At 49.5% G+C, this 12706-nt stretch overlaps 1 protein-coding gene across 2 annotated transcripts in view; it reads left to right on the forward strand.

Moving 5' to 3' along the window:
• Window positions 1-6828: 6828 nt before the first annotated feature.
• Window positions 6829-12706, forward strand: part of RANGAP1 (Ran GTPase activating protein 1) — a 31255-nt gene continuing 25377 nt past the window's right edge. Inside the window, exons 1-2 of one of the 2 annotated variants that reach the window (XM_034987435.1) lie at window positions 6829-7199; window positions 10249-10398. In XM_034987435.1, the coding sequence (XP_034843326.1) occupies window positions 10287-10398 (112 nt within the window). In that variant the 5' untranslated portion in view covers window positions 6829-7199; window positions 10249-10286. Of the gene's footprint in view, window positions 7200-9785; window positions 9871-10248; window positions 10399-12706 lie in introns of those variants that run through there. The other variant, XM_034987434.1, reaches the window with a different exon arrangement.

Below are 12706 nucleotides of genomic sequence, written 5' to 3' on the forward strand. Positions count from 1 at the left end.
AGAGAAGGAACACAGGCAGGGGGAGCGGGAGAGGGAGAAGCAGGCTTCCCTGGAGCCCGATGCGGGGCTCGATCCCAGGACCCTGGGATCATGACCCGAGCCGAAGGCAGACGCTTAACGACTGAGCCACCCAGGCGCCCCAAGGATAAGAGTATCTGATAAATATGCCCCCGTACAATGTACAGTGAAACACTCTTGACAATTGATCAGATTAGGCATCACTGTTACTATCACTCCCATGTTATGGAAGGAGGATGCTGAGGCCAGTTGGATCCCCACATCTTGCCTCAAATGAACTAGCTGGCAAACGATGTGATTCCACCATCCCAAGCGGCCAGCAAAAGAGCACATATCCTTAAAAGACTGTCCATCATTTAAAGGGGATTCAGCTGGACACCACCACCCCCCTTTCGATTTGACATCAACCAGTTAAACTGTCCATGCTGCCTGAGCTGGTAAATGGGCCTTTACAAGATGTCAGCCCTATGTGGTGGTGCTTTTGAGAGAAAACCCTCGAGGCTGGCGCCAGTAGGATGTTTTCTGGGAAGGCCAGTGTCACTGGGCAGCAAATGCTCTGTGTCCACACACTGAAGCCTAAATAGCAGCAACACCTACCACGTCTTATTTACTATGAGCCAAGTACTCTGTACATGTTGATTCTCTTAACCCCTCCCCCCTAAAGCCCTATAAGGTAGGGATTGTTTTGACCTGGTTTTGGGTGAAAAAAACAGACAGAAAGCAGTTAAGTGATTTGGCTGAGGCCACACAGCTAAGAAAGAGGCAGAGACAGAATCCAGACCCAGGCCTGTCTACCTATAAAGCCTGACCCCTGCCCCATGATGTGGACATCTTGTTTGGATACATCCCTGATCACCCCTAAGGACCAGTCCCCTGAGAGGGTTGCTGGAGAATGGGAGTCAGACACTCACGCTCTCACCTTTGAGGAACTGACAGTTATGTCGTTTAGTTATCCCTTCTGCAGGGAGCACCTCCTCTGCTGAGCTCAGGCCTGCCGTGGTCGGGCCCTCAGAGATGCCTTGTTATCTTCTGGTGGGGAGGCTATGAGTGCATGGCGACCTTTGCCACAAGCCTGTGCAATGTTCATTCAGTCACTCAACAAACGTTCGGTGCGAGGCCCCATGCTGGGTCCTAGAGAAACCCCATGTCCCCACAGCTCTAGCATAGTTCCATGTCCCAGCCCTCCAGCAAGGGATCCTAATTTGGGGTTGAGGGAAGGGCCCTGGAGATGTGATGCACAACTTATGGCTCAGGTCGGTGATGATAAGAGCACTTTCCCAACAGGGTCATTGTGAGGATTAAACAAGTCCTTGCATGCAAAACGTTGATAACTGTGTGATTAACTAAAAATAAATAATAAATTCTTCTGGGAACTAGTCCAGAGAATTCAGATTGTCAAAGGTGAGAGTGACTTAAAAAGAGAGAAGGGGAGGGGACTCATGAACCTAGAGGCTGAGATAGGCTAGTCCCCAAACTAGCATACAGGGGAGGAAATGCAACAAAACATGGTCACGTTGTTCCCAACGTGTTATTACAAAAATGTCCAAGCGTACAGAAAGCTGAAAGGACTGAGCAGTGAATATTCACATGCCCTAGATCATGTTATAATTGTAAACATTTTGCTATGTTGCTCAATCACCTATTCATTCATCCATCCATCCGCCCATCCACTCATCCACCCACATAACATTTTTGTTCAAAACAAAACAAAAAAAACAAAACAGAACAGGTAATTTTTAACTTACTCTTCTTTTTTTTAAGTAAACTCTTCGCCCAATGTGGGGCTTGAACTCATGACTCTGAGATCAAGAGTCACATACTCCACTGACTGAGCCAGCCAAGCACCCCTTAACTTTATTCCTCTTTTATTAAGATTTTATTTATTTATTTGTCAGAGAGAGAGAGAGAGCACAAGCAGGGGGAGTGGCAGGCAGAGGGGGAAGCAGGCTCCCTGCTGAGCAAGGAGCCTGAAGCGAGACTTGATCCCAGGACTCTGGGATCATGACCTGAGCAGAAGGCAGACGCTTAACCGACTGAGCCACCCAGACAACCCCCTTAACTTTATTCTTAATGCTCTTTTGCATTTTTACTATTTTTAAAAAATTTGTCAGTATTTATTTATTTATTAAATATATTATTTATTTATTTATTTGACAGAGAGATAGAGAGCACCAGTAGGCAGAGCGGCAGGCAGAGGGAAAGGGAGAAGCAGGCTCTCTGCTGAGCAGGGAGCCCGATGCGGGGCTCAATCCCAGGACCCTGGGATCATGACCTGAGCCAAAGGTAGCCGCTTAACCGACTGAACCACCCAGGCGCCTCTGTCAGTATTTATTTAAAAAATTATTTCCATTTTGGAAGAAAATAATTCTTTTTTTTTTAAGATTTATTTATTTGGGGCACCTGGGTGGCTCAGTCGGTTAAGCATCTACCTTCGGCTCAGGTCATGATCCTGGGGTCCTGGGACTGAGCCCCACGTGGGGCTCCCCACTCAGCAAGGAGTCTGCTTCTCTCTCTCCCTCTGCCCCTCCCCCTGCTTGTGTTCTCACCCTCTCTCTCTCTCAAATAAATATAATCTTTGAAAAAGAGAGAGAGAGCACACAGGGGAGGGGGCAGAGGAAGAGGGAGAGAGAATCCCAAGCAGACTCCATGCTGGGTGTGGAGCCTGATGTGGGGCTCCATTCCAGGATGCCGAGATCACCACCTGAGCTGAAACCAAGAGTTGGACGCTTAACCGACTATGCTACCTAGGTGCCCCCAGGAACAAAAGAATTGCTTTTTTTTTTTTTTAAGATTTTATTTATTTATTTGAGAGAGAGTGCGCATGCAAGCAGGGGAAGTAGCAGAGGGAGGAGCAGGCTCCCCGCTGAGATGGGAGCCCAATGCGGGGCTGGATCCCAGGACTCTGGGATCAGGACCTGAGCTGAAGGCAGATCCTTAAAACCAACTGAGCCACCCCGGCGCCCTGGAGCAAAAGAATTCTTAAAAGAGAAAATAATCTACCAAAAGTATTTGGTATCAGGAAACTCTCCAGAAACTTTAGACCAGCATTTAACCTCCTCCATAGACAACATCCTTTTCTGTCTCACTTACCTTTGGATTCTCAGAGCCAGAACAGTGCCTGGGACATAGTAGATACTAGATTACTATTTGTGGGGGGAATGAATTATTTTAATTATGGTTATTTATCAAAGTTTAAAAAAGGTCATGTATTCTGATGGGGAGCCCTGAGCTTGAACCCAGGGGAGAATGTGGTTTGAGTGGCCTTTAACAGATGATGTAGCAACCCCTTCCCACCAGGGGAGGTGACCCTTGGGGGTGAGGGGGCAGGCTCCCCTGCAATGCTGGGAGGCCAGGCCCACCTTTCTCTAGGGGCCCTAGGCAAGCACCAGCACCGATGGGTCTTGGGAATCTCTCTCCACATTCCTCACATGTTTGGCATAATTCAGGCCTTTGTTTTTGATCTCATTAAATGGCAAGTCTGCAGCCTTAGTAGTTCTTAGTAACAGTATAAATATTGTTATTTATTCCATTTACAATTAGCAATTAAATTTGTTTTCAGGCACCACAATGGAATTTAAAACACTCAGTTAAAGTAAACCAAATGAATCAGAGGCAGCCTGCTTTTCTCTTCAAAACATTCTTTAAAAAAAAAAAAGGGGGAAAAGCTGCATAACAGAGACAGAAAGGTCTAAAACATTCCCCTTTCCCCTTATACCCACCTCATACTCACAAAATCACTTGTTTTACATGTGTGTTGAAAAGGACCCGAGAGATCTGGCTTCTGCTGTCTCTTATATTGGGGCGCCTGGCTGACTCAGTTGAAAGAGCATGCCACTCTTGATTACGGGGTCATGAGTTCAAACCCCATGTTGGGCATAGAGCTTACTTAAAAAAAACACAAACTACTGTCTCTTGTCTAAGTTACTGTGTAATTTGGGGAGGTTACTTAACCTCTCTGGTCCTCAATTCTTTGTGTTGAAAAGAAGAAAGGCGTGGCCTGAGATGACTCAATCCATGGGTCAAAGGCTATGATTCCATTTACTGGGCAAGTCAAACTACCTCTCAGGTGATAACTTGAAAGGGAGAGAGTTGGAGAAAGAGGAGAGATGACAAATGCGTTGCTTGGAAACACTGATGGCTCTGGACTCCTCTGACACTGTGTACCATTGGGTAATCTCCTTCTCTTTTTAAACCCCAGCCTTCGGCGCCTGAGTGGCTCAGTCTTTAAGCGTCTGCCTTCTGCTCAGGTCATGATCCTGGGGTCCTGGGATCGAGCCCCACATCGGGCTCTTGGCTCTGCCAGAAGCCTGCTTTTCCCTCACACTCCCCCTGCTTGTGTTCCCTCTCTCTCTGTCTCTCTGTCAAATGAATAAATAAAATCTTAAAACAAAACAAAACAAAAAAACAGTCTTCCCATTTTAAAGTGGTTTGAGATAGAATCTAGATTCAGGAGTAACAGAATCTGGATTGCTAAGGACTGATGTCTGGCTGGTTTGGTGATTTTGAGCTTTGAATGTGAACATGTTCAGGCAGAACATTTACTCTCCGGTTCTCCACAAGCCCCACCAGGCTCCCATTACCTCCTAACACTTCTCTGGCCCTTGAAGGCTGTTGTTTCTTTTTCTTTCTTTTGAAATTAAATAGGCTCCATACCCATTGTTGGGCTTGAACTCATGACCCTGAGATCAACAGTCACATGCTCTACCAACCGAACCAGCCAGGCGCCCTGAAGCCTGTTGTTTCTTACTAAGAATTCCCTTCCAATTCTGAAAACCCTAGGATCCATCAGCTAGGCGAGGACAGGGAAGATCGCCTAAGATATCCTACCGTCCGCCCTCCTCTTCCCTTTGGGAGGTCCTTGTCAGAGGGTCAAGGAAGGCCTCAGGAAGGAAAACCGGAAAAGGGAGGCTGGGGATCACCCCAAGGAAAATCCAGACTGATTTGATAGGTCCTAGCTGTAAACAGCACAGGAATAGCATCAGGCCTAATTGGGAGCATCTCAGCCTTCTCGGATGATGACTCATTTTAAGCAAACATCCAGTGACCCTGACTGGAATCCAGTTCAAATGAGGAAACGTGAAGCACTTAATGACAGGTGAATCCTGGAAAAGATGCTGCCAAGATGGGCACAGTACCTGCCCCAAAGCTCTCCCAGGTTGACAAGGATGCTACCAGTAATAACCATTAACGTTGTGAAAAAGCCTTCAGAGCTGCAGATCAACCACTGTGGGGCCCAGAGGAAGGTGACTCATTCTGGACAGAGTGGTGTAGAAAAGCCTCCCGGAGGAGGTGGCATTTGATATGGGCCTTGTAGGCAGAGGAGGAGAGGGAGGGTGGAAAGAAGATCCACATCTCAGTAGTGGTGTGAACCAGGGTATGGAGTTTGTTTTCTCATCTCTGTGCTGGAAGGGGTGCAAGGATGCCCGCTTCCTTTGTGGTTGTAAAGATTAAATTAACTGTGTGTGAAAAGATCTGGCACATAATATATTTAACTTTCAATTGCAGGTAAAGCAAAAGCATGTGCGTGGGCCAAGTTGTGAGAGGTGACTTTGGAGAAGGCTGCATATGTTGATGGTGATTATGTCTGGGTGCTGGAGTTTCTCGGGTAATGTTTACTTTTCTCTGTATCCTGTTCTATGTTGGTTGAAGTATTTATAGCAAACACATGTTATTTATATAATGGATAAAATGTTCTTTGCGAAAAGAAAAAAAGAAAAGCTATTTGTGTTCTGATACCTAAAAAATTCAAACCTAGGGAAAAGTGGCAAAAGTGCAAAGAACTCCCATATACCCCCTCACCCAGATTCACTTACTTTGAACATCTGGTCACATGTGCACTCTCTCTATGTATATACACATTTTTTGAACCATTGGCAAGTCAGCTGCTGATATCACACCCCTAATTATTTCAGCATTCATTACCAAGAACAAAGGCAATCTCTTACATAACCCAGCACAATAATAAAAATCAATAAATTTAACATTGATACAATACTATCATCTAATATACCGTCGAGTTTTGCTAATTGTCTCCATATTGCCCTTTACAGTAATTTCCTCCCCAGTCCAGGATCCAATCCACGACCATTGGTTGCATTTAGTTGTCATGTCTTTTTAGTCTCCTTTAATCTGCAACAGTTCCTCAGATTTTCTTTGTCTTTCATGACACAGACATTTTTGCAAGAGTAGCCGAAGAAACTGTAGCCGAAGAAACTGTAGCCGAAGAAACTGTAACTCAGTTTGGGTTTGGCTGATGCTTCCTCAGGATTAGATTAATTTTATGCACTGCTGACTGCATGGTGACGCTGTGTCCTTCTCAGTGTCTCACATCAGCAGGTGTGCAATGGACGTCAGTTTGTCGTATTACTCATGTTAACGTGGACCATTTGGTTAAGATGGTGTCTCAGCTTCTCTACCATAGGGTTAACTATTTCCCTTTTTAATTATCAAATAACTTGCGGCTGTTTATGTGAAAGACTTCGAATGGCCTTTCAATTTCATGGGAGAAAAAAGGCGAGGCTTTCCTTTGAGGAAATGGATGCCTATTTCTTGCCGAACAGACCCAACAGCTCGCCTTCAGGAGCACCAGCCTTTGTCAATAAAGTTACGTGAGCGTCAACCTTTCCGGAAGGGCTGAGTAGGCTGGACCGCAAGGCATGGAGGGAATTGTAGTCTCCCTGGGCGCCCGGGGTTACACGCCGCCCTGTGGCCTCCTGGAGAAAGAGCCCGAAGCCGAAAAGGGAGGGCGCAGAGGGAGCCGGCGGAGGCGCGCTGGGACGCGGTGGGTCACGGGACTGGTAGTTCGCGGGCGCGCCCCTGCCGCGGTCGCCGCGCCCCGCGCAGAAGAACTGGACTACCATACCCGAGAGGCCACGCGCGCGGGGGAAGGTGAACCCGGCCTGGGCCTCGAACAAATCAAATCGAAGGAAAGAAACTGCCGGCTTTCAAAATCCTCCTCCTCCGCCATCATCCGCCGCGGTGCGGGGAGCAGGTGGTGTCGGAAACGGGAGTGGCGAGAACTGCCGGGAGAGCTGACGGAAGAGCGGGCCGGGTATCGGGACCTCTGGGCTCAGAGGCGGCGACCCCGACCTGACCTGACCCGGACCCTAAATCATTCCCCGCCCTTGCCGGGCGGACGCGCGCGCTCAGGTCGCCCCACGCGCCGGCGCCGCCTGTTTACGGTAAGGGTCGGGGTCCCTTTCCTTTCCCCGTCACCTGCCTGGGATGGGCGCGGGGGGCGGCGCGGCCCTGCAACTGGGCGAGGAGGATGTGGCGCCCCTGAGCGCCTTCTGGGTGTCGGCCTTCTCCCCTGCGCTTCGACGGCCAAGCGCGGGAGGGGCTGAGAGAGGGGGTGCTGGGGGGCGCAGCCCCCTCTCCCAGATGGGGAAGCTGAGGCTTGGAGAGGGCGTCTGGCGCAGCTGCCAGCAGTGGCGTCTCCCGTTGGCGTCGGTGACACCTGGGGGCGGTGCGCGTCCGCCGGGGATCCCGGATGGGGCTCCCGCGCCGCCCGCCTGTCATTCGCCGCCCGCACTCGCGCGTCGCTCCCCTGCCGCCGCCCCCCAAGAGTCCCACGCCCGTCGCCCCTGGGATCGCCGTGGGCCACTGCTGACGCTTCGCAGGCGCGATGGATGTGCCTCTGAGAAAATCTGCGACTTTCGTTCCCAGAAAGGAGAGGACCGTTTGTGTATTTACTCTCCGTCTTTGCTCTGCTGCTGACCCTTTGCAGACCTGGGGCAAATCAAGCACCTCTCTGTGCTTCGGTTTCGTAGTCTTTAAAGTGGGTGGTGCGTGTGTATTGGACTGAGGAATAGGCCCTTTTCTAGCTGCGAAGGTCTGTGTTCCAATAGGAACATATCTGGGAGCCCCACCACCATTTTTCTTGCCTCAAATTGTCCCATCCCAGAACTGCAAGTGGCGGCGGGGTTTCAGGCTAATGTTTATTCAGTTTCATCTCTTCATTCTTGGAGCGCCTTCGAGATGCCTGTCAAAACATTTGTCAGGGGCGCCTGGGTGGCTCAGTCGGTTAAGCGACTGCCTTCGGCTCAGGTCATGATCCTGGAGCCCCGGGATCGAGTCCCGCGTCGGGCTCCCTGCTCGGCGGGGAGCCTGCTTCTCCCTCTGACCCTCCCCCCTCTCATGTGCTCTCTCATTCTCTCTCTCTCAAATAAATAAATAAAATCTTAAAAAAAAAAAAAACATCTGTCAGAGCCTGCTCTTCTCTTTTCACTCAGAGTAAAAGCCAGATTCTTTAAATGGCCTTTGTGACTTGGGCCTCTTGCTAATTCTCTTTTCTCATTTCTTGCTTTCTTTCTCCTTCCCTCTCTGCCCTCCAGCCCCACTGGCCTCCCTGCAGTTCTTCTAATCTCCCTTTTTCCCCCCACAAGAGCCTTTGCTTTTGCTATTCCATTTGCAAGAATGCTCTCACCCCCCCAGATATCTGCCTGGCCCAGGCCTTGATATCCTTCAAGTCTTTGTTTCTTTCCTAATAATATCTTCTCTAAATCATTCTGATTTGTTGTGGGGTTTTTTTGTTTGTTTGTTTTTGTTTTTTTTTTTTAAGTAGGCTCTATGCCCAGTGTGGAGCTGAACATGGGGCTTGAACTCATGACCCTGAGATCAAGACCTGAGCTGGGATCATTAGTCGGACGCTTAACCAACTGAGCCACCAGGCACTCCTCTAACCAATCTGTTTTAAATTGCAACCCCCAGAAAACTCCTTACCCTCTTCTCTGTTTATTTTTCTTCTTATCACTGTCTTAAGATACTGCATATCTTGTTTAGAACACATGCTCTAAGGGGTGCCTGGCTGGCTCAGTTGGTAGAGCTGGCGACTCTTGATCTTGGTGTTATGCCTCACATTGGGCATAGAGAGTACTTAAAAAAATAAAATCTTAAAAAAAAAAAAGAACACTTATTTTAAGAGGGTATGATTTATTTATTTATTTATTTATTTATTTATTTATTTGAGAGAGAGAGAGAGCATGAGAGGGAGGAGGGTCAGAGGGAGAAGCAGACTCCCTGCCAAGCAGGGAGCCCGATGCAGGACTCGATCCCGGGACTCCAGGATCATGACCTGAGCCGAAGGCAGTTGCTTAACCAACTGAGCCACCCAGGTGCCCCTAAGAGGGTATGATTTTTGTTTCATTCACTGCTGTGCTTCCAGTATCTGGAGCAATGTCCAGAACACAGTAGTACACATTAAATGTTTCTTGAATGAATGGACACCTCCTTACCCAGAAGAATGATTCATGCTTACTGGTAAAGATAGGCAAACCAGGGTGATCAGGGTTAAGATAAGGAGAAGGAGGTGGGAAGCTGGCTGTAGGAGCCCAGAGGAAGCCTGGGGGGAATGAGAGGCTTGGAGGGCCATCACAATTGTATCTTGAGGATGAATAGATTGGGGAAGAACATGTTCTGGATAAGACGGAGTCTCTGTGGGCACCTCCTGGTTCTGTCCCCCATATCAGTCTTCCTTGGTCTCCCCTGATTACCTGCCATTTCCTCTTTGGGGAAATGGAGTGGTCCTTTCTGCCAGTGTTCTGAGTTCTGCCAAGCTGGAAGCTCCTTTCTTCAGTAACTCTGCCCTGGATCTATTGTGATGGTGGCTGTTGTGATGTAGAGACCTCTGGTCTCCTAGGAACCCCTGAGGTCTGGCCGACATGGGTTGCCCAGTCTCCTGGCCAAGGTTGAAACTGACGTGCAGTGGGCTGACCCGTGTGCCCCAACCCCAGAGACATGTCAGCGTGGGTGGTGGGGCATTTCCTGGGATGGATGACCTGGATCCCGTAGCCATCTTAGTCCTGTTTGGGGAATGGGACCCTCAAACAGAGAGCAGCCAAGATGATCAAGCAGGTGTGTGCTTGGGGCTCTTTGCAGCTATTGGTCTGGGACTCAACTGTCATTCACTGGGGGCCCAGAAAATGGGCAACTCACATGGCTATGCTTGGTGTCCCAGCTGGGGCATTTGGGCAGGGGAGGAGTTAAAGTGAGATAGTGACTGTCCAGAGGCTAAAATATGATTTTACTACATTCTTGCCACTTTCTCCACCTTTCTAGAATTGTTCCCTCCCTAACGCTGTTTTCATTTCTCCCAGTAGTTTAGCTGTTGGAGTCTCCATAGTGGGGGGAGAGGGGGTCAAGCCCCTGAAAAGGCTGATGTCCTACCCTGCCCTTCCCAGCCGGGGGTCCCCAGGAGACTCCTCTCTCTTAATGAAACTTCATCCTGCTCAGTTTGCAGATTTCCAGGGGAGCCCAGCAACGTGGCCAGCATGGCCTCTGAAGACATTGCCAAGCTAGCAGAGACGCTTGCCAAAACCCAGGTGGCCGGGGGACAGCTGAGTTTCAAGGGCAAGAGCCTCAAACTCAACACTGCAGAAGATGGTGAGTTCCTGCTTGGGCTGGCCCAGGGGAGGAAAAGGAGTGTGCAAATGACCACTTACTCTTACTCGTGTTCCGGCTTGTTTAGCTGTGTTATTACGTTGTTTGTCCTAGTAGTTCTGTGAGATATCTTTGGGCCCATCTCAGTGAGGCTCAGAGATGATGTGTCCACAAGCACATATAGGCTTCCCTGCTAATCATGTTTTTGGGAGGCCATCCTTGCTGGTAACAGCTTAGGTTGGCAGGTGGGAAGGGTCCCTTTATGTCTTGGAGAGGATAGTAAACAATGAGTGACCATGACAGCAGTCTCAGGATATAGCCCCTGACTTCCTATTAGATCTTTACCACCATGATCCCAGGCTGGTCTGGGAATACTGGTTGCCTTCCCCAGAGGTAAGGCCCTCTTGGAGGTCCGGTCCATGCAGCTGAATGCTCCTGGGAGAGGGATGGATGAAGACTTGTCTGTGTAGAGGAATGAGGACTGGAGGGAATTAGGAACCAGAATGCAGGCCCTGTCTTTTCATCCCTAGCCAAAGCGTGGCTAACACTGGTCAACCCTGAATCCCCTGGTGTTTGGAAGTGAAGGCACCTACGTCAGTACTTGAACGGCCTCTTGAGGTTCTGGCCCAACCAGGGAAACTGGTCTGGACTTGCCTGGTTGTCATGCGGTGCAGGCAGGCTTGCTCCCCTGCACTGGCTCAGAAACTGCTTGAGTCCTTGGGTTGCTGGGAGCGTGGCCGTGCACATTCCTAATAGCTCTAAACGGCCTTAAAATTGATAGAGCTCCTCCCTGTGCTCTTGTCACTTTCGATCATGCATCATCCGGGAGGGAGGGAGGAAGGTGGAAATGTTACCATTTTTATAAATAAGGAAAAATGATTTGGAAGACCTAATTTGCCCAAGGTCATACAGCTGGTACATAGCAGAGCCAGGATTTTAACAGAGTTCCAGCTGAATCCGTGTTCCTGTGTTTCTCAGCAGACCTTCAGCTCAGTTCAGTAAACATAAATTTGCTATTAAATGCCATTCACTGAACACTGAGTCAGGCTGTCTTAAGTGCCACGCAAGTAGTATCTCAGTTTATTTTCACAAAAGTCCTTCAGGTGGGTTTCATCCCCATTCTATAGATGGGAAAATGAAAGCCCAGGGAAGTGAAAGGACTCGCCTAAGGGCGCAGCTAGAAGCAGTGGAGCTGGGATTAGAACTCAAGCTTGTCGGGCGCCCGGGTGGCTCAGTTGGTTAAGTGACTGCCTTCGGCTCAGGTCATGATCCCGGAGTCCCGGGATTGAGTCCCGCATCGGGCTCCCTGCTCGGCAGGGAGTCTGCTTCTCCCTCTGACCCTCCTCCCTCTCATGAGCTCTCTCTCTCAAATAAATAAAATCTTAAAAAAAAACAAAACAAAAACTCAAGCTTGTCTAGCCTTAAAATCCGTGCAGATCACCACTTCACTGGCGCAGGCTGGACATGCTGCCTCCATTTTTAAGTCACCAGGGATGCCCAGCTTACAGCCCCAGCCTCTGAGGAGCTCCTCTCCTGGAGGAGGAAGGAGGTACTCAGATAACTACTGGGGGGCAGAAGGTGAAGGATACTCTGATCGACATGAACAGAAAGCTGTGGCAAGTACGGCGAGGGAAAGGGGTCACTTCTAGTTTAGGAGGGCCCTAGAAGTCTCCATGGGTGAGGTGGTGTTTGAACTGTCTTTGAAGGCGAAAAGGCGCTAGAGGCAGGGAGGACGACATGAGTTAGGCAGAGATGAGACACGTAGGGTGGGCACGGGAGAGAAGAAATCAGGATGCCATAGGGAGCGCAGTGCAGAGGCCCTTGAATGCTGTGCAGGGGAACCTGGCGGCCAAGTCCTGGGCCCACAAAGGGCCTCCATCTTGGCTGCGAGTGAGCCGGCCCCATCAGGAGCAAGGGCCTGTGTGAGGAAGCCACCAAACTGATGATTGGAACAAGGCTCTTTTCTCTCCCCAGTAAGTCATTTAAGGACCAAAGAAAGGCCTTTCTGCTTTTCCATGGCTGCATGGTGACCACCTGAAGCCTGTCACTGTGTGAGGTGGTGGAGGCTGAAAAGCAAGCCCTGCCGCTCAGCCTCCTGACAGCTGGTTATCCGACAGTGGTTGGGATGCAGCCCTAGCCTGTATTTGAGTTACATAGAACTCCACATGGATTGAAGATGAACGAGAAAGGCCACCCAGCGGTGATCCCCCCACTCTCCTGTCCCTGCTCTTCCCAATTGTGCTTTTTCTTCCCAGCTCGCGTTGTGCCTGTGACTCTCCCCAGGGCTGAACTCGCTCTGTGCGTGCATCAC

Source organism: Mirounga leonina, unplaced genomic scaffold (genome assembly GCF_011800145.1).
Source record: "Mirounga leonina isolate KUSES-001 unplaced genomic scaffold, KU_Mleo_1.0 Mir_418, whole genome shotgun sequence".
Taxonomy (NCBI): domain Eukaryota; kingdom Metazoa; phylum Chordata; class Mammalia; order Carnivora; family Phocidae; genus Mirounga; species Mirounga leonina.